The sequence below is a fragment of the Mixophyes fleayi genome, chromosome 10 (assembly GCF_038048845.1).
Source record: "Mixophyes fleayi isolate aMixFle1 chromosome 10, aMixFle1.hap1, whole genome shotgun sequence".
NCBI classification, from domain to species: domain Eukaryota; kingdom Metazoa; phylum Chordata; class Amphibia; order Anura; family Limnodynastidae; genus Mixophyes; species Mixophyes fleayi.
The window spans coordinates 22242705-22270323 of NC_134411.1; the positions used below are offsets into that span (position 1 = coordinate 22242705).

Genomic DNA, 27619 nt, shown 5'->3' on the forward strand with positions numbered 1-27619 from the left:
AGGGACTACACACACAGTTGCCAAATGGTAGACAAAGAAACGTTTAAGAAAACCTTTTTATATTGGCTTTGCATAAATATCTGATCACATTCTGCAAACATGTACATGCTAAAAAAAACATATATGGGTGATGTCACTAGTCCTAAATCCCATCGATAGGGCACATTCTCATGAATATTGATTCAGCCCCCGAAATTGCTGCCTCTGTCGTGGGATGAATCCACTTTAAGTGTTGACGTTTTGACTTGCAGGTGTTGCGTTTATTGACACTTACTAGCAAGGTTTCGGGATAATCAGTGATTTCTTTTTATACTGGTCAGACCACTTACTGTGATACAAATGTCGTCATCATAATTAATGTCATGTAAAATATCTTGATTGGAAGAAGGATTTGATTTTATTAACAATGTTTTCTTTTCATTTTTCCTTTTGTCTTTGTACAGTCTGTTCCTATGTCTTCCTCCAGATTCGGTCACTATTACGACATATCAAAAACAATGTGTCCAGATATGTTGAAAACAGTGAAGACGCACAGCTTCTACCTTCCACATATAACCTCTGGGTATGTTTTTACCAATGATGTATATGATAATAAAGGTAAAGATGAGAATGTGACGCAGAACTCCCCTTTCTCTGCTCTTTACTTTCTCTGCTCTCTCTGCCCCCTCCGCTCTCTCTGCCCCCTCCGCTCTCTCTGCTCTCTCCGCTCTCTCTGCCCCCTCTGCCCCCTCTGCTCTCTCTGCCCCCTCTGCTCTCTCTGCCCCCTCTGCTCTCTCTGCCCCCTCTGCTCTCTCTGCCCCATCTGCTCTCTCTGCCCCCTCTGCTCTCTCTGCCCCCTCTGCTTTCTCTGCCCCCTCTGCTTTCTCTGCCCCCTCTGCTTTCTCTGCCCCCTCTGCTTTCTCTACCCCCTCTGCTTTCTCTACCCCCTCTGCTCTCTCTGCCCCCTCCGCTCTCTCTGCCCCCTCCGCTCTCTCTGCCCCCTCCGCTCTCTCTGCCCCCTCTGCTCTCTCTGCCCCCTCAGCTCTCTCTGCACTCTCTGCCCCCTCCGCTTTCTCTGCTCTCTCCACCATTAAATTGTCTACGATGACAGGAGAAATGCGGGTGTAGGGGTTCTTCACTTGTGTACCAGGATCCAAAACATAGGTTGCAATGTCCCAATGATCCTTTCTTTACCTATTGTTTCTAACCAACTAATACTCAATTATTATGTTTTAATATAATTATTCTGTACAACAGTAAAATAAGTACATTATTCTATGAAAATGATTTGCAGACATAGCTTGGTTGACAGCTGGAAACACTGAAGAAACCATTCCCCTAGTTTGTAATCTCGCCCCTCCATTGTTCTCCCATCTTGTAATCTCGCCAGGTTCATAGTAGGGATGGTGTTACCTGGCTAGTGTGCAGTGTTTGACCATTCATATTGCTTAGCACTCAGGCCAAAAAGTTCAACTGTAGTCTCATCAGAGAACAGAACATTTTGCCACATTTCTGGAATATCTTCTAGAAGGCATTTTGTAAACTCTTTGTGGGCAAGCATATGGGGTTCTGTGTCCTCCACCCCGGAGGACACAGAACTCCATATGCTTCCTTGCTAGCCTCCCATGAAGGCACTTTGTGTACAATGTCATGGAGACCACTGACTGGTGTACATTATCTTCTGGTGCAGCCACCGGCTTCCGTTGCCCATTCAATGTCACTGTTGGCCCCGCAGTAGCTTCTCTGATAAATATCCTAAGGTTATCGTAGGTGGCCTGATTCAAGCAGTATAGCTGTAGTTTCACAATTCTTCAGCTTCTGTACAATAGACTGCACTGTGCTCCGAGGGTTGGTCGATTGCTTTGTATTAGTATTGACCCTTCCCCAGATTTGTCCTTCTCTATCATCACATCTCTGACTTGTTTAGAATGCCTTTTTGCCTTCTTTTTGGATCCTGTTTTATGTTTTGGTAAGTCTACCTTACTGTAGGACATCACAGAGAGAGCTCTATTTTATTTACAAAAGAATCGACTACAAGTAATCTACTCTGCAGTTAATACAGGTGGAGTCAATGAGCAAATTAGGAAAAAAAATTAACAACAATGTTTTGTAACTGAGCAAATTTCAGCTTATAATTACAATGGGGTACATTCAAAATTAAATGAAACTGTTTAGTAATTTGTGCAAGGATTTATGAATTTTTTGATTTGTCATAGATATATAAGACTGCAGGTTAGCCCTTCTGGAATGAAAGCAATTGCTGGATATTCCTCACAAAGTTCCAGGGTATGCAGGAATAGCCTACAGAACAAGTCTAAGAGAACACTCATCAGACTTAGTGAATCAGGAAATATTCACATATTTTAGTAATAAATCATAGAAATTTGAATTAACATTCAGGCCTATAAATTAGGCTTTTATCAAAAATGAAATAAGGCAAGTAGATAACATTCTTATATACCCAACATGAATAACACTAAACAAATAAAAATGTTACATTCAAAATGGGAATGAAGCAAATAAATGTCCTGGGACGTTGATCTGTATTTAACTGGAAGCCATATAACATAATGCATTCCACCATGGTACGGGCAGCATGGTGGCCTCACAGCACTGGGGTCATGAGTTCAATACCCGACCATGGCCTTATCTGTGAGCAGTTTGTATGTTCTCCCCGTGTTTGTGTGTGTTTCCCCCGGGTGCTCCGGTTTCCTCCCACACTCCAAAAACATATTGGTGGGTTAATTGGCTGCTATCAAAAATTGACCTTAGTTTCTCTCGGTCTGTCTGTGTGTGTGTGTGTTAGGGAATTTAGACTGTAAGCTCCAATGGGGCAGGGACTGATGTGAGTGAGTTCTCTGTACAGCGCTAGGGAATTAGTGGTGCTATATAAATAGCTGATGATGATATAACCAGAGCCAATCGAAACTGGAAATAATGAATAACATGGTGCGTTCCAATAAGTCATTGGTGCATTCCTCTGGTTTAAAGGGGGACAATATATTACCACTATTTAAAAGCAAAATGAAAAGCTAAATACAAGGAATCGCATGGTACATCCCAACAAATGATAGTAATAAAAATACAACTGAATATAAAGATCAGTAAACACATTTATAAGAGTGTATATAACAAATAAAAAGCTAAAATGCAATTTCTTTCCCTTATATATAGACATAAAAAAAATCGGCAATACACAGGACTTATTACTGATGTGAAAACTTCTTGGACCGATAGGATCGATGTTTTAGCACTCAGATAGGGATAGTATATAAATACATTTAAATAAAAAATAATAATAATGACAATTTGTTTCCTCTCCTTGTAGAGAAGACAGGGCCCCGGAACTGACACACATACGTGTGGCCTTTACTACATATGTGTGTTTGGAGTTTGGGGGGGGGGGGTGTCTAGTTCCTTTCTAGCAGCTAAAGCAAACAAGTTTAGTGCTAAGTGTTTACCTTTTCCCTTTAATGCAAACAGCATGGAAATAGATCACTGGTAACACTGCACAACCGGAGGACACGGACAAAGGTCGCAGTGATTCTGATCATCCATTCTGTTAGACCTTTACCAGTCAGCAAATAAAGCAATCTGTACACCTTGGGGAGATGGAGAAGGATTTTAAGGGTTTTATTTTAATAGTCAATAGCATTAAGCCTGTTAACCGCACTTACAGATAAACCTTTCATACATATCCCAGAAACTCCCTTGTCTGGGCTTTTAATATTTTTTTTTTTTAATATAATTTGTGAATGGAAAAATCCTCCTTACTGAGGATATAAGTGCTGCTGTCATTGTTACTGACTAACCAGTGTAAGCGGAGAATCATTCAGACAGTTCTGTACGTAGTAACAACTATTTGATTTTATGTTGTACCCCTATTTTTATATGGTTCTTATAGGGGACTTATAATATTGTATTATTTTATAGGAAGGTGTTTGATTATTCATTATATCTGTATTTGTGTGTACACACATACACAATGTTACCCAGAAGCCTCTTATCAAGAAAGTTGCAAAACCATAAAGGAAAGCTGGGTACACACTGAAGAATTTCTCAGACCGACGTGCTATCTGAAACAATTATACCTACGACTGAAGGTCCGATCAGTCTGATGATTCATACGTACACACTGACACGATTTACCTTCACATCTGTGCTCTTCATCTAGTCCTCTAGTCTGGAGAATGACAGCACAATATTCATTCATTCACTACTGTCACATTGTCACACTGATTAAAACCACCTTGTTATAGCTATCCACATGTACTAACGAATTTCGGTAGCATCTGTGACTCTGAAACTAAATATTCTGTCTCACAACGAACAAATGAATTATTCCTTCTACAGCACTCTCTACATTAATACCGCTTTCATACTGCCGCCCCGGCAATATCCCGGGTTTTTCAAGCCGGGTTTTTGCAGGGGCTCGGAGCGTCCCAGCTGAGAAACACCATTCATACTGCACCTCGGACCCGGGAATTTCCCGGGTTGACCCCATTCTTACTGCACAAGTCTGTGCCCTGGCAATTTGTGGGAGTCATCACCAGAGCAGTTTTCATTGGCTGAAAAATGGTGATGTCATTGAAAGGTGACTGGTTTTTTTTTCTTCCACGGGCTCCCACAGATGACATCATCCTCCAGAGACAGGCAGACAGCCAATCAGCTTGTTTTCTGTGCAACCCGGGTTGAAAAACCCGGGTTGCACCATTCATAGTGCAGGCAACCCGGGTCCGACCCGGGAATTACCCCTCGATAAATCCCGGGTTGAAGACCCGGGTTTTTTGACTTGTACCATTCATACTGCACCAAGACCCGGGTCAGTTGAGCTCGCCCCGGCAAAAACCCGGGATTTTGGTGCAGTATGAATGGGGTATTATTCACTGTGACATTCATCGCTAGCATCGCCTGAAGAGAGCCCGACTCTGTAAACTCTATGGAGATCGTCAGCATGAGTGCATACACACTACATGATCGGTCGGTGATTGGTCGAAAAATATTAAACGGTACGACCAACCAAATGAAACGATGATCGGCACTTTTGAATGACTTTAGATCATCGTGTCACTATACACACTCACACGATATCTGACCAAACGGTCGGATGTCGGCTGATTTGTCCAATTATTGGACGAAAACCCTGTAGTGTGTACCCAGCTAAAGAAATTAGTCGATAACTGATCCTACAGACACTGTGAGGAGCACTGCTAATAAGTAGGGTAATATCAGAAGCAATATGGGGAAATACAGAGGCAATTTTAAAATATATTTTGGTATACACACACACCCGGACTTTTTTCTATCTTCGCCTTTGTTCATAGTTTACCTCTATGTCCCCCCTTGAATTATTTTCAAGTCGATTTTCTATTTTTTCGGGGTTTTTTTGGAGGCACGACAAGTGTCGGAATGGTGGTAATCGTAAAAATGATTACCACCGGGCCATTCAGTCTACAGGTGGTATTGACTTAGGCTTATCTGTGCCATCCACCCACTAATTACAGTTCATATTGCTGTGCCTATTTTAAAATTGGCTAACCTTTACCTGTCTCCTTATTTACTTCGGTAAAACATTCCCAAGGTATTAACATGCTTCTGAGACACCAAACATAACTTTAAAGATGATGGGGAGCATATCTAAACTTATACCCCTTTCACACAAAACATGACACAATAAACACGGTTTCAACCATTGTTGAACCATTCACACCGCACTGGTCCCGGTTATATCCCAGGTCGCCGCCTTTCGCACTGGACCCATGTCTAGCCTGCATTTTCAAGTTGAGCCCTTTAAATTAGCTTCTTTTACCTGAACCCGCGTCAAATTACCCGGGAACACCTTTCAGACAGCAGCGTATCCGGCTCCAACCTGGAAACAACCCTGGTTGTAACCAGGGTCGTCCCATTCACACAGACACTTGACCTGGGTTATTCCCGGGTCCATGCCTCTGTGTGAAAGGGGTATAAGAATCATTATCTGGTCCTGGTCATTGATTCTTTTTTAAATGTTATCCAGATACCCCCTTTGCCTGGAAAATAAGTTTTCCTTATAGTAGTACAGGAAATATTTACCTGTTTGGCGTTGGGCATGTCCTGCGGTGACGGCACACTGCGCGGCTCCCGTCTCGCATCTCCATGGATGACCATATTTGTGTGAGTGACAGCTGACATCTACTTGGCACTGCCCAGTCATCCATGTAAGACTTTATCGTGCTATATTGTGATAGCGCTGTTTATTCTGTCACGCTGTCAGAACACAGCACATTGTAATAAGGTTCCGGGTATGAAGAGCTGGCGCTCCGTCAGATTGTTACTAGTAAGGCGAGAGCCGTGCAAAGTGCGGGAAGCTCCATACATAGGTGACCTAGTAAATATTTCTAATAAATCTAGTGTATAAAAACAGTTTCTGTCAGAGGAGTTGATGTTGGGAGTTGTGTGTGTTGTTATAATAGGTACAGATACCCTTTATTACATACTGGAAGTGTCACTAGACACAAAAAGAATGTCTGATGCCAGCATTACTTCTCTCTGTGCCTGGTGACTGACGGGCAGGGATTGGTTTAGAGTTGTCTGCCGGTTGTGCATACCCTTTAGCCCAGATAGAGATCGCCTGTATTCATAAGAATTTGTATTTTAACCAAGTATATTAAACAGTAGTTTTACACTCCAAGATGACTCTTCTACTTGTATCAAGGATAGATCTTGTCCCCAACAAAAGGATAAGCTATAAAATTAACAGGAATGACCTTTGTTTAGGCAGAATGACAAGAAGTAGGTTGATTAGCAATCACAACAGAGAGAGGTAGCAAATTACTGAGCAATGACAAAGCCCCCAGTGAAACCAGGTTCCTCCTGGGGAGTAACAAATAAGAACATATCTCTACTCTCGCATATCAAAGTGAAGTACTTTATTTCTAAAAACTAAAGCTTAAGCTTATAGATGTTAAAGGCAACAACATGATTACTGATTGTGGTGGATGCTTTGTTAGTAGGAGTATTGAAGCAACTCTGCAGGCTGATAACTGTAGTTAAATTAACAGAACCATTGTTTTACATGGTTTTGTGTGAACGGCCAGATTAACAGTTGTACACATTTATCTTTTTTTTGGTGTCTGATGCCTAATCTGCTACACTGATTGCTGAGATACATTTAACTTTGGAGACAAATAATTTCATATTTAGAAGTATTGTTTACTGTAGATATATTTTTTCTGTAAGTGGTGAGTAAAAGACACATATGTTGGTTAAATAGCACAGATAACGTGCCTTTTTTTCTACCGTTAAATTTATTACCATGAATACATTCCATAGTGTAGGGTCAGCACGGTGGCTTAGTGGTTAGCAATTCTGCCTCACAGTTTGTATGTTCTCCCTGTGTTTGCGTGGGTTTCCTCCGGGTGCTCCAGTTTCCTCCCACACTCCAAAAACATACTAGTAGGTTAATTGACTGCTATCAGAATTAACCCTAGGCTGTCTCTGTGTGTGTGTGTTAGGGAATTTAGACTGTAAGCTCCAATGGGGCAGGGACTGATGTGAATGAGTTCTCTGTACAGCGCTGCGGAATCAGTGGCGCTATATAAATAAATGATGATGATGATAGTGTTGAAAGAACACATTGGTTGTTACATTTTCATGAAAAATTGTACATTATAGCTGTTGGAGTTCCTTTGTTTTATGCAGAATGTAGAACTATATAAAACATATTGATTACTAAATGCTGCGCACAGTGGAAGCAGCTAATTTTTGGGCTGTGAAAGTTTAATAGAATACATCCGATCAATTCGCTATCAGATTAGCCCAGAGTAGGGCAATAAATCTCAACCTGATGTGAATCCACCTAAAACTGGGCTGGAATTAACTTTTTTGTTTTTGCATTTTAAGGCTGGGTACACACTACAGGTTTTTCAGCCGATTGTCGGGCCAATCACACGATAAACAACCATTCAGCCCGATCTTGCATTAGTGTGTACGCTCCAACGATGAATGATTATCATTCCAAACCTCATCGTATCGTTTGATTTGATTTCATAAATGGACTAAAAATCTTGTTCAATGATTGAACGATGTCGTTCTAATTCTGCAGTGTGTCTGCACTGACGACGGCCAGCAGTGTAGGCAGATCTACATAGAGTTTTCAGAGTCACGATCTTTTCAGCCGATGGTTATGACAGATGAAGAGCACAGATCTGAAGGTAAAATGTATAGTGTGTACACAGGAATCGGCATGCTGAGCGGGACTTTCAGTCGTTAAAATAAAAATTGTTAAAATTGTTAACAATATCGCATCAGGAGAAATTTTCTGTAGCGTATACCTAGACTAATACTTTCCTCTACATCCAGTTTAATGTTTTACATGATAGCCTGACTTTTTGGACAATGTTTTGGATTGGGTAGCTGATTATTTTATTAAAAATGTATTTTTATTTTTGTCTACATTCAACACAGCATACCCGTATGTACTGGTAGATTTACTAGGGCTTCTAAAAAATAAAAGTGGAGGTGTTGTCCACAGGAACCAATCAGGTTCTAGCTATCATTTTCTAGAATCTGATTGGTTGGGGCAAAACCTTCACTTTTCCTTTTTAGAATGTCTCAGTAAATCTACCCTTTAAAGTTCTAATGAGGCAGCTGCTGGTGTCTTAAATTGTTAGATTTTTATGGGGGCCACAGAAAGGCCCTTAAGGGCCACATGCAGCCTAGCACTAATCACTGTTTTTACTGCCCAGCTCCTGGAGCTTAGCCAGACTTTCCATGGGCTCCTACAGTACCTGGTGTGACCTACCTCGAAGCGGATTGCGTATTGAAGGATGCAGGAAAGACTGATATCCGTTCAGGTGATACATTTAGGGGAGAGAGCCTGAAAGGGCATTGTGTGCGAGACACTTTCAGATAACGTAAGGACAGAAATAGGACATAATAAGGGCCCATAATAAGTTGCTGATAAGAGTCAACAATCTATCAACCTGCATCTGTTTTTCAGAGTAATTAATCTGCACTGTACATCCCTTTCTGCAAACTGCAAATACTCTTACCACCCCCCCAAAAGACGCTCATAAACAATATGTACTTATATTTTGTGTAGTACTCCGGTTTCCAGATACATTTAGCCGAAGCAGCTTAGACAACAGTTCCTAATGGAGTCCACCTCTAGATAATAACCCTATTTGTCATATCTTTGATAAACTAACCTTTCATAAATGCTTAGAAACTGTATCAATAAGGAAGTCAAAGACTTGGTGGTAGCCTGGATACTCTCTTGCCAACTTGTGTTTTATCAGTTACTAGAAGGCCGGGCAAAGGGATAAAAGTTAATTAGCTTAAAACCATTGTTAAAATAGGACTTGATTGGTAGCAAAGTGGTTCGGTAAATGGGAGAAAACACATTGAATCAGGTATTTATTTTCTCATGTTTCCAAAGCGTCTGCAGATTTTGAAAGTATGTCTTTCAGCTTTTAATAATAATGCAAAAGGTTATTTGTCATCTCTTTTCCCCAAGATAAAAACAAAACAAATATATCTATGTTTGTGCTGTATGTACCAATGTGACCTCATTTTTTTTTTTATTTAAATAGGTTTTTTTTTACTGCAAGTAAAAATGGAACAAACATACAAAATAACCATTGGAAGAACATTTTAGGATTTCAAATCCATTTAACATTTGTTATGTTACATCTGAAGCTACAGCAGTCATAGAACAGCTATAGGACGGTACAAGTCTTTATATTTTTCAGCTCTAATGAAGTAGAAAGACTGTTTGAAATGTTGGACATACTGTTTCCAGCTTCCCATCAGGCAACTGAGAGTGGAACCAGTTGCGAAAATAAAAACAAGGGAAAATTAGGCAGTGGGATAGAACAGGGTTGAGAGTTGGTAATTGCAAGAGGGATTGGGGATCATTGGGGCAGCATGGTGGCTTAGTGGTTAGCATTTCTGCCTCACAACACTGGGGTCATGAGTTTGATTCCCAACCATGCTGTGTGGAGTTTGTGGAATTAGCTGTGTAGAGTTTGTATGTTCTCCCCGTGTTTTCGTGGGTTTCCTCCAGGTGCTCCGATTTCCTCCCACAGTCCAAAAACATACTAGTAGGTTAATTGTCTGCTATCAAATTGACCCTAGTGTCTCTGTGTGTGTGTTAATTTAGATTGTAAGCTCCAATGGGGCCGGGACTGATGTGAATGTGTTCTTTATACAGCGCTGCGGAATTATATATAAATATAAATAGCCGATGATGGTGGAAGAATTAGCGCCTAACCCTTAGGCCATGGTATAATTGACAGTATAAGATTGTCAGTATAAGACTCTTGTCTTTTCTAGGCAGGGGGTGTGTAGCTGTCCAAGCTAGTTCCATGCTCAATATATACTCCAGAGCATTTCATACAGTGTAACCCTCCTTGCAAGGGGTTGTTACACCACCATGTTAGTTGTGCACAGTGCCAGGATACAGGGTCTTTAAACACTAGCCATCACCACCACCTGGGGCAGAAACCGACATATTTAGAACTCCCTGAGGACGTTTCAGTTATCAGAACCCCTAATAGTCAGGCACCTCGCTAGTTTTAGAATAACCTTTTCCCAGAAGATCACTTTATTCAGACACTCCCACCAAATATGAAGTACGATGCCCACCACGTTATTGCATCTCCAACTGGTACTGTGGACTCCCGGATACATTCTGTGAGAGGCTTCGGCACCTATACCATACATTAGATTGAACCTCTACAATGGATTTTGCTATATAGGCTCATTCGCATGGGATTCATGTGTCACAGGTTGCTTGCACATGAAATTTTCTTTGGACATAAAATGGACCAAAGAGGTAATTTTTGCACCCACCCTAAGCCAGTTATAACCAATCACAATCCTTTCTCCTCCGCTATTTGTGCTACCTTTCATAGGTGCTTTGTCTATTTTATTTTGTTTACATTTTACATGACTACTCATTAAAGCACCAATAGGTGCCAAGAGCCCACCTCCATCCTTCGCCTATCGGTTGGCTGGTCGGTGGTAGAGACACCAAGACTTTCTCTGCAGCTAAAGTAATGTGATTCCTCACCTGAGTTCCAGTAATGTATCTGTTGCAGGTTTCCACTCCAGCATGTGGTTTACCATCATTCTTTTACCTTTCCAGCACATGCTGTTTACAACCTCTGGGCATGTACACTGCTGTTACAAGAGCTGTAGACAAGCTTCAATAACAGCCAACTTGTATTGTAAACTCCTGTGGTCGGGCCACACAAGCACGGCACACATCTGCTGAATGCATAAAAATACATCCTTTGTTCCAACGTCATTAAGTCATGAGCAATCATAAATGTATTCCCAGTCTAAGGGTGGTGGATGTTCCCAGTAAAAGGTTCTATAGCCAGGTCTATATCCTGCAGCTGCACCTACTAGGGAATTAGGCCTCTCCCAGAAATACACCGCTATATTGGTGAGATCAATAGTTGAATGATTGGAGAATAAAAATAAATAAATAATAAATAGAATAAAATAATAAATAGAAACAGCATGCTGTCATATTTCTGATGCGCCATTGTTGTACATAAAGAGCACAGTCTAAGCTATCTGCACACCCAGCCTAATAGCAGACCTTCCATTTTCATTTAAAACAAAAGCAACTCATTGAAGCCAGCTTCATGGGCAGAGCAGACAGGCGCCACACAAATAAATAGTTTTGCACCTCGGCATAACGCATTTTGCAACACAACACACCAGAGACATTGGGACCCAGTTTATGAACACTAGTGTACACAAAGCTTTTTCCGAGATTACTTCTGGTTTTACAGAATAGCATGCAGTGAAAAATTGACAATTCCCGGTTGAGAAAACTTTTGCTCAACATGGAGTCTGGATCTTGCTGGGCTTGGGAGAAACGCGTCTGGTACACACAAACGTTCGTTTCTGTGCACAAATACAATAACTAGATTATCCAGTTGAACTTCCAACAGTGGAGACTGCACATGTTTGCAGGTACTCCTAATTTAGCTGGTGTTTCACCTAACAAAATATCCTGATGTTTGCACCTCCAAGGAGCTGGTGGTTGTTCGTGATCAGCCTCTGCTGTGAAATGCCTTGTGTTTTGTCTCTGAAGCTTTATATAGGAGACAGATTGATAGACGCCAATGTAAATAAAATAAATAAAATTTGTGCTCCACGTTTGATGGTAAGCTGGACATTGAGGGAAGGTAATTTAGTTTTTGTAAACATGTACAGTCCACGGACCAAAAATGTTCTCTATCTTGTTGCATGGACCATGAAATAGTGTAATGGCGTGTGTACGTGCTATGCTAAGCACAAGAGAGACCCCCCCCCCCCCCCCCCCCACTCCTCTACTTCTGCAAATGTCATTTATAAGTTTAAACCTTGGAATATAGAACACTTGTAACGATGGCAAGTTCTGGGTCAGCCTTCGTAGAGCATTAATTTGGGGCTTTTTTACTTTTCAATACTGACATCCGGATATCGCTTCTTTGGCTGTGTGACTTTGAATGAACATATTCTAGTAAGAGGAATCAATACAGTGTGTCCCCACACTACAATGAGTTAATTGTATCATTTAGTGTGAGTCTGCGCTCTGCGATGTTACTGTGGACTCAGAGGTATAATGATCAGGTGTACTTGGGGTAGCAGCTCATTAACTATGTGTTAATTATCTATGATTACTATTTAACTGCAATGGCGGTTTCATTACCTGCTCCATTGTGAGAGCGGCTGGATATAATTGAGTCATCCCAGTTCCCAACGCCTTCACCTATAACCCTTTCTTTTCTGCTGCCCCTGACACCACCACAGGGAGAACTCCATTGAATTGATAAACAAGGCACAATCTCATTTGCAAACACTTCAATATTGGCTATTGATGATTTTAACCTCCCCATCCAAAAGTTATACCTTATTAACTTACAGTAGAAGCAAAACAAAATCAATTAATATTTAAATTTTTCAGAATGTCATTATCTGTGTTGTCTATTTGTGATTAGCTGCACAAATGTTTAAAGGGAAACTAACACCCACATGCACTTTAATATGTCTGATGAAATAAAACGTAAACTTGTGTTGTAATTCATTTTATTGCAAAAAAAAAAAGTGTATATAAAGTTTATTGGTGCGCTGTGATGCAGTATTTTCGTTTGTCTTCTTTTGGTAAGCTCAATGGAGAGCGATCACGGGCCCTGCAACTAAAGGACGGCTGCGCTGTTCTATCCCCAGGCACGAGATTGATGTCCGTAAGGGCGTGCGGTGCCCACTCATTGTTTTAACTACTACTCCTCATGTTTTTAAGTTTTTCCAATTAAATAAAAAAATGAAAGTTATATGAATGTAACCCTACATAGGATATGAAACATGATTGTTGCTACATGTTGACAATTTGGGGGGTATTTAATTGGCCGCGTTACTGTTAAAAGTATCGCGGCCTGCGCATTATTACGGTAGTTCTAACGCCGGCTTTTTGCTCGCTGCAAGCAGAAAGCCGGGTTAAAACCACCGTAATAACCGTAATAGTTTTAGCGCTGCTGTGCTTCGGGGGGAATTGAATTCCCCCCTTTGTGTCTGGCTCTGCAGTAAATATACTTCTAGAAATGTAGCCATATGTTTGTGTATATACAGCGTGAAGCTAAATATGAAAAAAGGTGGTGTATTTCCCTTCAGCTGTTCATTGTTGGCTTCTCCTACGCGTTTTGATTGTTTTTATAATAAATAAAGTGAGTAAATATATATATTGGGCTTAAGTCCATTGCTGAGCTCTGTGACGTTCACCGATCCCTGTGCTACAAAATGTCTTGTACACATGAAGGTCTTTTAGAGGTGATAATGAATCCTGGACACAGCAGGGAGACATGCCTGTAAACTGCAGTAGTGGTTAAAAAGTAAGATTACATGGGATTGGTTACTATATGTTATAGCACCTTTTTATGCAGTTTTTCTTTTTTTTTAGTTTTTCTTATATTAATGCCCCAAACATGCGCTTTTGCACTGACCAGTTCTCTGTCATCTAATATTCATTTTCATGTGGAATTCACATGTAAGGACCTACTAAATCTGATGAGCAGTATTTTCAGTGATGGAAAGTTGTTATTGGTTCTCTGTTGGAGGGTTTCTCAGACTTAGGATTACAGTTCCGTTTTTATTACCACTCTTACTCCATTTCAACAGCCTTTTTTAAGTAAGCGTCTTGCACCCTAAGTTTAGTAAGAGTCGGCAGACGGTCAACAAAATACTTACGTGAAGCTGCCTTCTGTCCGCTGAAATATCAGAGAGTTGTTCAGCCAACCAGCACACAGGCTAGTTAGCCATAGACTTAAAAGTGTGTCCCTATTATTATTTCATTATGTAGAGACAACAGAATGATAGGTTATAGCAGGGTTTCCCAAACCCAGTCCTCAGGTATCCCTAACAGTGCAGGTTTTCCATATCTCCTTGCTGGAGCACAGGTGTATTCATTACTGACTGACACGTTGTAACAGATCCACAGATGGTCCTAATTATGTCACATGTGATCCGGAAAACCTGCACTGTTGGGGAGCCCTGAGGACTGGGTTTGGGAAACCCTGGGTTAGAGCCTAGAAAATCTTTCACTTTTAGTATGTTAATTAAATTTTAGAAGAACTTTTGGGACCCAGCACACTAAGGACCTTGTAATAAGTCAATCCAGACTGAAGTTTATATACCGGGATAAAACTATATTCTAGAGTTGCAAGTTACAGAGTTGGAAGGTGGTGTGTCCTATCTGAACTCTAAATTGCAGTTTAAAAATAAATTAATTTACTTTAGTCCTTTTTAAAGGGCTTTATTTTTTTTTAGGGGAGGGAGGTTGTGGGTGGCCTAGCACTTCTGAAAAACTGTCACCCCCAACCTTCCTCCCCTAAAAACACCTTGAGTTGACACCTGCCGCTGGTGTGTGCTGCACCCACTCACAATAGTGAGCAATACTGCCAACTACCGGACTGTACCCTCGTATCGGTATTGTCCCACCAGAATTGGTTCATTTAGGAGGTATGAAACGTTATCTAAAAACCATCATCAGTTATGAAAAGCTCCTGAAGCTTTAATACTTATAATTGTGCATGTTATTTGTTGTTCTTTTATATACACCAACTTGTATTTTAGGCTTAGTGGACCTTTCCAGAGGTTGATGATAACCGACATAATCTTTCCCTTCCTCCGCAGTTCACCAGGCGAGATGCCCTGCGACTACACCCAGCTCCTCCAATCTATCCAGCGAGTCGTTCACCAGGGAGGGTTTGACGGATCCAACCCCCAGGTATCCGGCACATTTTCTATCTGCTGTAATCATGTCACTAATTGTATTGAGGGAAGTCTCAGGGGTGAGCCTGGAAGGTCTCGAAAAACAGGAACAGTGACACAAGCTGTTTCTAAGCACTTATAAATGTAAACAGGGAGACGAAGGCCAGGTAGTTGATATGTTAATGTGTAACGCGTTCTCAGCGGACATGACAAGACAGTCTGAACGCACTCGACCGTACTTCTGAAATATGCTTATCCTCAATGTTTTTCCCGATGGCTAATTAACTGCACATGGTGTCTGCGGAGAAAGTAAGAGCAACGTGGGGGGATAAGGTCAGACGTCACAAGTGTAAACATTACATGTAATTATAACTACTCCGACCAGTTTGGACCTTCACACATGGTAAGCAGCCAATCTGTGGGCTGAACCAGTACCCAGCTTATCCAATCATTTCATGCCACTAGACACTAGTTCCCGCTGAACTAGAGAAATATAGGTTCAGTCCAGAACCATTCCTCTGTCACTTCAAAGATGGTCCGTTTATAAATGCTATCTCATGCTTTCCAGTGGGCTCCAGTGTTATGTGCAGGAAACAGTTATAAGAACCTATCTGTATAAAGCTGGGTACACACTGAAGAATTTCTCCGACCGAGTTGTTATCTCAAACGATTATACCTACGACTGAAGGTCCGATCAGTCTGGTGATTCATGCCCACACACTAACATGATTTACCTTCAGATCTGTGCTCTTCATCTGGTCCTCTAGTCCGGAGAATGACAGCACAATATTCATTCATTCACTACTGTTACATTGTCACATTGATTAAAACCGCCTTGTTATAGCTATCTACATGTCCTAACAAATTTCGTTAGCTTCTGTGACTCTGAAACGAAATATTCTGTCTCAGAACGAACAAATGAATTATTCCTTCTACAGCACTCTCTACATTTATTCACTGTGACATTCATCGCTAGCATTTCCTGAAAAGAGCCCGACTCTGTAAACTCTATGGGGATCGTCAGCATAAGTACATACAAACTACATGATTGGTCGGTGATTGATCGGAAAATATTAAACGGTACGACCAACCAAATGAAACGATGATCGGCACTTTACATCACCGTGTCACTATACACACTCACGATATCTGACCAAACGGTCGGATGTCGGCTGATTTGTCCAATTATTGGACAAAATCCTGTAGTGTGTACCCAGCTTTAGTCAGTGGGCAACAATAGTCTGAATTCTAGGCTAGGGGCATGTTCCAAAATAAACAACAGGTCTATTCATTGTTTTCATTACACATTTGATAAAAACATGATCTGCCAGTCTTGTTATTTGTTTTTGTTTTTTTATGGTTTGGCTTTTCGCTGCCTGATATTTAAAAACATTGAACATAATCTGTTTCTATGTTTATTTTATTTCATTTTTGTTTTATTGTTCCAAGAATATTGTTGCGTTATGCAAAACAGCAATCTTGACTGTCTGCCAAGTTCAGTTGTAATAAAGAAGAAGGAAGGGGGGGTAGAGCTCAGACGTCTGTCTTTTAAAACTCACAAAACACGTCAGCTTAAATTTCCATGTAGGAAATTAGAAACTATTTTGTCATGCGCTTTCAGAAGGACACTGGCAAACTAATAATAATAATTTGTTATCAACTGTAATTTCTTATCGACTGTAAGGTCAAGTACAAATATTGCTTTCCCTTTTAAAGATTCATATGAGCCTTAATCATATACATTGCTGGCCAATTATTCCATAGTTTGTTTTCCATTACTTCTGTATCTTTTTCCTCTCTTTCTTTTCGCATCCACCCTAATATCAGTGGCATTCTATGCTAAGGAACATTCTGTGTATATTGGGGACGCTGGATCCTACCGCTATCCCATCAAAGGAGAATAATGAGGGTGAACTGTAAATGTAATAGTCTGTGATTGAGTGGTTATGTTGTATTACTGTTTGTAAGCACTATATGTCTGATTCACTGATCTTATAATATGATCTTATGCTTCTCCATAAACCTGTGCAGTCCGTGGGCCACTTGTGATCAGTCATTCCATATTGTATAGTGGTCCCCAAAGTAGCTTCTGAGTAATACTGGACCACTAAGAACTACTGTTCATACTAACAATCTTCAAATTGTGTTCCTTCCAGAAATGACAATTCCTTTGTTTTATTTGGCCACAGAGACATTGTCATTTGATATTAATGATTGTTTTGCCGACTTGAAAAAACAAAGAGTAGCGTATACACTTATCAGCCATAGCGTTAAAACCACCTGCCTAATATTGTGTAGGTCCCATTCCTGCCACAGCAACTCTGATCCGTCCAGGCATGGGCTCCACAAGACCTGTGAAGGTGTCCTGTGGTATTTGGCACCAAGATGTTAGCAGCAGATCCTTTAAGTCCTGTAAGTTGTGAGGTGGGGCCTCCGTGGCTCGGACTTGTTTTTCCAGCACATCCCACAGATGCTCGATTGGATTGAGATTTGGAGAATTTGGAGGCCATGTCGACCATGGCCTTATCTGTGTGGAGTCTGTATGTTCTCCCTGTGTTTGCGTGGGTTTCCTCCGGGTGCTTCGGTTTCCTCCCACACTTTAAAAACATACTGGTAGGTTAATTGGCTGCTATCAAAAATTCACCCTAGTCTCACCCTCTCTGTCTGTCTCCCTGTCTGTCTATGTCTATGTCTGTGTGTGTGTCTATATTAGGGAATTTAGATTGTAAGCTCCGATGGGGCAGGGACTGATGTGAATGAGTTCTCTGTACAGCGCTGCGGAATTAGTGGCGCTATATAAAATAAATGATGATGATGTCAACACCTGAACTCTGTCATGTTCCTCAGACCATTCCTGAACAAGTTGTGCAGTGTGGCAGGACGCATTATCCTGCTGAAAGAGGCCACTGCCATCAGGAAATACTGTTGCCATGAAGGGGTGTACTTGGTCTCCAACAATGTTTAGGTAGATGGTACATGTCAAAGTAACATCCACATGAATGCCAGGACCCAAGGTTTCCCAGTAGGACATTGCCCAGAGCATCACACTGCCTCCGCCAGATTGCCTTCTTCCCATGCATCCTGGTGCCATCTCTTCCCCAGGTAAATGACGCACATGCAGTTGGCCGTCCACCTAATGTAAAAGAAAACGTGATTCAGACCAGGCCACCTTCTTCCATTGCGCCATGGTCCAGTTCTGGTGCTCAAGTGCCCACTGTACGCACTTTAGGCTGTGGACAGGGGTCAGCTTGGGCACTCTGACCGATCTGCGGCTACACAGCCCCATACACAGCAAGCTGCGATGCACTGTGTGTACTGACACCTGTCTATCATAGCCAGTGTTATCTCTTTCAGCAATTTGTGCTATAGTAACTATTTTGTGGGATTGGACCAGACAGGCTAACCTTCACTCCCCACGATGATCAATGAGCCTTGGGCACCCATGACCCTGTCACTGGTTCACCGGTTGTCCTTACTTGGAACACTTTGGGTAGGTACGAACCACTGCAAACCGGGAACACCCCACAACACCTGCTGTTTTGTAGACGCTCTGACCCCGTCTAACCATCACAATTTGGCCCTTGTCAGAGTTGCTCAGATTATTATTCTTGCCCATTTTTCCTGCTTCCAACACAACAACTACAAGAAGTGACATATCAATAACTTTTTTTCCCCCCTCTGGTGTTCTATGAGCAACCTGTGATACGCCACCTGTTTTGGAACTACAAGCCCCAGAATGCCCCTGCCAGACCTGTATTACACAGCATGAGGATCGCAGGTTGCCTGTCTGTACTAGAGAGGACTGACGGCGTGTCTCAGTGCAGTACGCAGGTCGCCGGGTCAGCGGTAATGAGGATCCGTGTGGAGTTCTCACTAGGTGAATACTTTGTATCTAATCTGTTGGTCTGAGGTTTAAGCATTGAGGAATATCTGTGCTCATTTAACTAGCTGCTCAGATTTCAGTCTGCAAAGACCCATGGGCAAGGCACGCTTTGGTGGCAGTGCCCCTCTGGAGAAGTAAATTGGTCCCAGACAGGAGCCTCTCCCCCCTTGCTGTGGTAACTATGGTACCAGGCATGTTATAACACAGTACAGGGCACAGAACTGTGCTCTTCTGTATAATCTCAGGACGTGTTATTGGATGCACAGTGTTAGATTAAAGCATCAGGCGTGCTCCACCCATCATTAGCAAAAATAATAATTGCTGATTGTAGCTATTTTTTGTTTTGCTCCTGAGCCTTATATTTATCTAGAAATACATTTAGTTTTGTGATTATTATTTTATTATTTACTACAGTGTAATATTGATTGTAGAAATGTTCTCTCTAATGACAGAATGAAAAGTTAGGCAAGAAAGAGGCTATGAGTTTATGATAGACCTTCATATTGTAGGTGCAATTGAGAAATTCAGTTGCCCACACTGAAGGAGATAGATACATTTTGTAATTAAGTAAAACTAACAGATTGATTACATTACTTAGTATTGAGAAACGCTTATTTTATTCAGGAGTTTATCGGTTGCTTGCTGAATACTGCCATATTTACGAGAGCATCCATCTCCGGTAAATTAAAGGAAACTTTTTTTGCCAATAAAGTATTATAGAGCAGAGTTTTTCTGTTTCTAGCTAAGTAACTGCTTTACCATCATCATCATCATCATCTATTTATTTATATGGCGCCACTAATTTTCTTTGCTGTAATCATGGTCAACATATTACCATCAACCTGTGCTGAGATCATTATGGCAGTTTCCAAATGACAAAGGGCTGCATGATGGAACTAATGTAAATGAGTGTCGATTACACCTTTGTCACATTCAAGTCATATTATTGTCAGACTGTTTGTGAACTTATAGTCACTAGCAAGCCCCTCTTGTCTGACATCCTTATACCTTGCAAGGTGTTATTAGTACAGTAACCCATTATCCTGAAAGTTCTAAAACCAGAAGATAGTATATTGCTCCTGCCCTGTGAGCTGATCATACACATAGACGACATGCATCACTATGAGGAGCACTGCCAAACAATTTTATTATGAGGGGGATGCTAAGGATAAAGTGGGGGAAGGTTGTGCTAATTTGATGAAGGGATCCCGATCGCCCCCCCCTAGCAGGGGCCTGCTGCTGACGGCTGCACACTGTGCAGGTCCGTTCAGCAGTGACAGTGTGCTGCCCGGCTGCTCCGTTTGTGTTTTAAACACAATCAGAGCAGCGGGACAGCACACTGCCAATGCTGAACGGACCTGCACATACTCTGCAGCCATCAGCAGCCGTAGAAATTAGAAAGGGGGCGGGGCCTAATTCCCCCCCCCCCCCCCCTAAAATCGCCCCGGGTAGAGCAGTTGCCTAGATCCGCCCCTGGTGTAGATCGCTGGTTGGCATTATTTACCTAGCACTACGCCCTTTGTGTCCTGTTTGGAGTGCAGAGTGAGTATTCCACTTGTGTGGACGAGACATTCAACGATCAGAGAGCTTTTATGGTTGTCCGCTGGGTACTCTCCATGTAGGGTGTTATGATTTGTGCATGTTTAGTTTCCAGTAGTTAATTCTGCATATTATTTGCCCCCTCTTCTATTTGTTTTCTCACCCCATTGTGTCAGTTCAGAGCAATCTACTTCTAATCTATTTATTGCAACATATAGTCCTATAGTCAAATAGTATTTTCTAGGAATGCAATAAGATATCTAAACAGTTTGCACTACTTGTGCCATGTCGTATTTACTAATAAATGATAATATGGAAGTAGTTGCTCATTCAGCTCCTCTGGGCTGCTGTACAAAGTCATCTCTCTGTGCCCAGTGTGGTCTCTGCTTCTCAACTGTTTATTCCCGAAATAGTGCCAGACTCATACAGAGCTCTCTCCTGGCACCTCGGCTTGTCTGCTCCTCTCTGGCTGCCCGTGCTCTCCCAGGGCCTGCATTTCCATCTGCAGCCTTTTCTTATTTTTTATTTATTTCATTTTTTTTTTTTTAAACCACAGCAGGGACAGTTGAGTCCTTCCTTACTATAGCACTCCGCATCTCTGCCTCATTTCTAAAAGGTCCTTTTAATGAGCCTCAGGTGCACATTGTCACTAATGAGACTCCCTCACTTTACCATTTCCCTCTCGTGAACTTGTGCTTTGCTGTCTACTGTACGTCTTTTCACAAACCTTAGACTTTATAAAGCTCCACGAGCAGCATGCTGCTATTGTCGCTGGTATCCAGAATTCTGAATACATTAATCACCCTTCATTATGTATCACACGTTGTATATGCTCTTACAATGCATCATGTCGTTTTGTGTGTAAACAAGGCATTAAGTGTTTCTCTCACCGTACTAATCATGTTGCAAAGTTCTAGAACCCTTCAGCTTAATTTTGATTGTAGTGTTATTGTGATGTTCTTACGTTGTTCGTGCAGTAAAAATAAATTGAAGATTGTACGATTTATGCTTCACCTATGCAAATTGTTGAAATATATATATATACAAGTTAACCCGTGCATGATACTCATGCATTCTAGTCAAATCAAGCTACTTAAGGTCTTAAAAAGGTTCTTGTCATGCATTTGGACCTAGCCCAGGCCTCCTCAGGGGAAGAGCGTTAGTTCCCGACGCAAGCGCCCTTTTTAATGTGTGTTCATGAGGTAAAATTACCTCACGAAAATGAGTTTGACCCCTCAACTCGTAAATTTAGCCTTTACTACTTCTCCCACGGGGGGAAGGGGGGATGATGGAAGTTAACTGACTTGACTATTCTAATTTTTTTGTCAAATAATGTCAGTATACCAAATTTCAGGTCCATTGGATGAGCCCTTTCTGAGAAAATAGTTTTTTCCACACACACACACACTAACGCACGCCTCTACACATGTGTGTTCATGAGGTAAAATTACCTCCCGAAAATGAGTTTGAGCCCTACCAAATTTCAGCCCTTTTTGAATTTTTTTCCCCATACACACTAAGAATTTAGTAGGTCAGTGTATAACTGTGCCCAGCAGGTGGCGCTGCAACTTGTTTTTTTTTTCCACACACAGACGCCACTAAGCATTTATATATTAGATATAGATATATATATATATATATATATATATATATATATATATAATATTTATTAATATCGGTATTGCCGATTAGGTTCTGTCTTGTGTTATGTAGACTAGTCCTAAGGAATTGACTATTATAAATATTGGTTCAGCCCACCATACAATGGCTGCCTCTGCTACAGACTTCTCCCTTTATGTGGTTATAGAATTCTTTAGTGACTTCCAATCTGCTTACAGTATAGAAAACTCATATTTCCCCCTGGCCAAACCATCTTTCAACAAAAATGTATTAAAAACACTTCCACGGACAAACCCATCCCCCCAGGAATTTCTCACACCTTTTTAAACAGAAGAAGAGTTCGAGACGGGAGTAGTGACTGTGCATTATTATATGTTGCTGGTTTATCTCCACCAACCTTTTAACCCAGAAAAGTATGCAGAGTTCCTTTACTATGAGTGCAACTTGTGAGACCTTAATATACTCTTGCTTAGGGCAGTGGATTAGCTGCAGTTGTCACCGCCGGGTGATTGGGATGCTGTATCCTCACCCTATCACTGCAGGGCCTCTAACACATTGCTAGGCTATGTGATACCAGTAGCCTTAGTGAGACGTGTGATACTGATCAGCTTCTGTCCCTCATTCCACATAGCAGACAGGAGTAGTCACACACCTGTCAGTTTAAGCTTTTTTTTTTAATCAACTCAAACTTTTCACCTTTATCCCATTAGAAGGTCGTCTGCTGGGAATAGTCTGCTTTTACATTCCGTTTCCAAGTAAAGATTTTGGTTATGGAAACACAGTACGTTGTTTTATTATGGGGTAGTTTTGTTTTCAAGGCTTCGGACAAAACAATGCTATGTCTAATGAGGTCCAAGAGTTCTGATAGTTGACTTATCCAGAAGTTTGGACTTGTGTTTAACAGCACACCTTACTCATTTTAAATGTAGTACAAGTTTGTAGAACGCTTTGTGATGTACGCGCAGACCCTTTGCACAGCTCTATGTACTGTGGTTACTTCTCACAAGTGCGCCTACATCCCGCTCGCAGCTCCTGACAGTTGCTCGGTCTCTTACATCCACTGGCTTAGCTGTTGTAATGTGGAAAGGACCCTTCCACATGCAAGTTTGAGAATTGGGCTGGCTGTTCGACATCACGGGCCTGATTCATTAAGGAAAGGAAAAAAATGTGTAACTTTTTACCTTGGCAAAACCATGTTGCATTGGAGGGGGAGGTAAATTTAAAATGTGGTGACAGATTTATAGTTGGGATAGGGCATGTCCTAGATCAACTTTAAATTTCAGTGTACAAATAAAGCTATCAAGTATTTGTGTGCTAGATGAAAAAACAGCCAGTATTTAACTTATGTGCAAAATAATAAACTAATTTGCACCCCTTGCTTTGTAACATGGTTTTGTCCAGGAGAAAACGTACTTATTTTTTTGCCTTACTTTCCTTAATGAACTAGTCCCCACAAGTGTAACAATACGATTCATCACAGTTGTTATGATAAACGGGCAGTGGGCTTTGCCTCTTGCTTTTATTGAACTTCTCCAACGCGTATATGATTTGCAAATCAATGACATTGTCCCATATATGTTGCACAAGAGCTGACACTCCATGACTTACTTGTGTCCTTTGTAGCATCTCTTGATCTCCCAGCATATGGTTTTTCCCACGTCTGTCTCTTACTCTCTGGAGATAGATAATACATATGTTTCAGGTACATTTATTATTAGCACATTTACTCACTCAAATGGTTGACTCAACAGTTTTGGGCTTGGCGCTCTATTGAACTCAACACGTTTCTAGGTGCACTCATTATCTCTTCACAGGTCTCTCTAGTCTCCCACCTCTGCCTAACATATTTCTTGACTGCTGCTTTCTCATTGTCTCTGCTATCAGGACTTCCTCAACATATCTCCAGTTGACTACCAGATTAGGTCAATGTAGATGCGGTACAAGTAAAGGTTGGACATGGGTTTGGTTTTGACTCCAGTCACACACTACTACCACCACCTTTCCCTCTCCTGCTCTCCTTTCTCAGATCCCAATCCACAGGATTGGTCAGGGCCTTCTTTAAATCCTCCAATCCTTCTCCTTACTCCCAATCCCTGAGTATTATCAATCATCTCAACTATGGGTCGCAGTCCTAAAGAGCATTACAACTGTAACAAAGACACTCTTACACTTGAGCAACACTTTGTTCCAAAGTTGTTCTTTGGTAAAACCAAGCAAGTTTTCTTCAGTTTTCAACAACAATTTGGCCACTAAAGTCACTATTTAATTGGAGACTAAAGTGGAGATTGAATATGGCAGGAGGTGCTGCAATGTGACTCCAGAACAGTCCACAGTGACTCATCGCCACAATGTTTTGACTCAAATCTTTCTTCTCATTTTCCCTCACTTCCCATAGAGGTGCGAGGAATAAGTGGTGGAGATTCTTTACGATAATGGCCGGCGATGTGCGCAGTCAGACGTTGAGGCGTTGTCCGATGGCGCCTCATGGCCAGTTTAATTTCCTTTTAAGACTCATCTTTCATTCATCACATCTGAGAAAATATTATGGCAGCTCCCACTTGTGCTAATACTGTAAATACAAATATGGAGAGAAATAAGGTATTATTGATGAATCAAGGAGAAATTATCTCATTATATTATATTATGCCTTTAAAAAACAATAGGTACAAATTGAGGGGCAACAGACATGCCTTTCCTTCAAGCCTGGAAGCCTTTAATCCAAGAAGAAAGGCCCTCTCACCTCTCAGTAATGTTTAAGCTCCACTTCCCCTTGAATCTCTGACCTTATAACAGACTCACGCATAGTTTGGGTGGAGCGTGGGCATTATATCTCTGTGGAGAGGTTGCTGCACTTGTACATCAAGACAAGCAGGTTCCCTCTGGGGAAATTATTAGGGGCTCATGCCTTTATATGGCATGGAACGCCTCTGTGACTTTTAATATTTTTATAGCCTACAGTGAGCGTGTTCTCCCCTAGTTTTCTATGTAGGACATACAAGTTTTCACACCATTGTACAGAAAACCGTTCCGACTGAGCTTCCTTCAGTAAAGGTTGTCATCTAATTTTGGTACACGATACACAGTGAAAAAATAACTTGTCCAAGATGACAACTGACATTGGATTCAAACTGGGTTCTCCTGCAAGGCTGTGAGTGAGCACCTCTGCATTGTGATTACCTGTCCATCAAAAAGTAGAAATGTGCTTAGATTAATGGATTTGTCATCTAGGTTAACTGTCATTTATGCCATAGAATATAATTATTCTGGATTGCCACTAATGGCACTAGCATGACACCAAAAGAGACTTGCTGGAGATCCTGGTTCAACTTCCATTGTCAACTCCTTGTACCCTTAGACAATTCAGCCTTGTGTGTTCCAGATGTCATTATTAGATTGTATGATTTATTGGACAGTACACTGCTGTGTATAATTGTCAGCAACTATATAAAAAAATCAAGGTAAGCAAGTTCCTACTCCTACATGAATATATGTAAGTGGGGAAATGCCTACTCCTGTATTCAACAGGGATTGCTAGTTCCCCTTGTTACACTAAACACATATATGTACACATATAAGGTAACATCAGAGACATCCTGAACTAGCTAGTTCCCTACATTCGTGAAAATATAATTTAATCAGGATTCCAACATAATGCTGCGCTTTTGGAAACAACTGGCTGCTCCCTGCCAATTCCTGCTTTTGACAGATCTTTAAAAAACGGAAGGGGCCATTAATTGTCAAATCTAGTAGCTTTTGATTGGATGTTTGCCACTCAACCAATGATATGCTGCCTTATACAGTACGGAATGTACACACACTTTTCCAAGCTTGGTCTGTGAAAGAAGGGATTGGTGCTCACAGAAACCATATAACATATTGTATTGGTCACACATAACATGACAAAATTTGGAGCAACAAGGTTCTGATTGCTGCTCGTAGTATAATAAGTAAAATCAGTACTATTATATCTAATGCCTACATTTCAAAACATCATGTTTTATGTGCACGTCGGACACTGAGAAACATCTTATCCTCTCCCAGCAGACAGGACAGAAGAACATCCTGCGGATCGGACTCCAGTCGTTGGGATCGGTGCTGTGGGGTGATGACATCTGCAGTGACGAGCGCCCACACAATGTCCACAGCTTGACCAGGTTTCTGTATGGGCTCCGAGGTCTGCTCCGATCATCTCTCTCAGTGTGTGTCATCACACTGCCAGCTCATCTCATCCAGGTGAGCTCATACACAGTTTTACAAAAATTAATCTGTTATTAAAGGCGTCTTTGAATATGGTCCCTGTGCCTGGTGAGAACTTGTGATGTTCGTGTGTTCTCCACCTCGCTGCAAGATGTTCTTCTCAATCAGCAACGTCAGGCTCCGAGAGACGCCGTGCACTGTTATTTCAGGAGGGTAACTACAAGGAGGGCAATATGTGTCAAAATAGAGGACCCTGAAATATCTTTTTAGTTGTGATAAGTTCCTGAAATTCTCTCCCTCTCTTTATCGCCATTATTATCCTTTAATCCTTTTAAAACATTAGTTCTTATCAGAGAACCTCTTATCCATCATTTAGAACCAAGTATCTTATGTCTTTCTTTCCTCTTACATCATCCACATATTCATCATAAATATCATCTACAGGATCCAAGTTACCTATAGATCAGCATTATTTAAAAGCTTCTGTGACATGACTGGATCTCAAGGGTCACAATTAGCGTGGGTGATCACTGCTTACACGCCCACATGACGGGCATTGTTTTGCCACAATTTCTGCTAGCCCCATTTGTCATAGATACCATCATAGATACTGATTAGGAGCCTGATTCATTAAGGATCTTAACTTGAGAAACTTCTTATTTCAGTCTCCTGGACAAAACCATGTTACAATGCAAGGGGTGCAAATTAGTATTCTGTTTTGCACATAAGTTAAATACTGACTGTTTTTTCAAGTTTCTCAAGTTAAGATCCTTAATGAATCAGGCCCTAGGTGTTACATGGGATTGGTTGTTATTTTGGGCCTATATCTGCTGACATATGCAGCCAAGAGATTTAAAATAACCTCATTGGCTAGCAGAATTACCGTGTGTATAGACACCTTGAGATCCAAAGTATTGGTAACAGCATAAGACCCATAGTGAACAGGTCCCTTGTCTGAGGAGCTTATAGTTGATAGATATATATATATATATATATATATATATATATATATATATATATATATATATATATATATATATAATAAGCTTGCACTGTTTGTCAGCTTTCAATCTCATGGGACTGATGTTATCATTGCCGCTGTCAAGTCTCTTGGTTTGTAATAATCTATGTGTCTAACAAAGCTGTGTTTCTGTG

General features: G+C 41.1%; 1 protein-coding gene across 3 annotated transcripts in view; it reads left to right on the forward strand.

Moving 5' to 3' along the window:
* ELP4 (elongator acetyltransferase complex subunit 4) overlaps nucleotides 1-27619 on the forward strand; it is a 194784-nt gene that overhangs the window by 59223 nt on the left and 107942 nt on the right. For 2 of the 3 annotated variants that reach the window (XM_075188034.1, XM_075188036.1), the window contains exons 5-7: nucleotides 444-562; nucleotides 15148-15241; nucleotides 26309-26500. In XM_075188034.1, coding sequence (XP_075044135.1) covers nucleotides 444-562; nucleotides 15148-15241; nucleotides 26309-26500 — 405 coding nt within the window. The remainder of the gene's footprint in view (nucleotides 1-443; nucleotides 563-15147; nucleotides 15242-26308; nucleotides 26501-27619) is intronic. The other variant, XM_075188035.1, reaches the window with a different exon arrangement.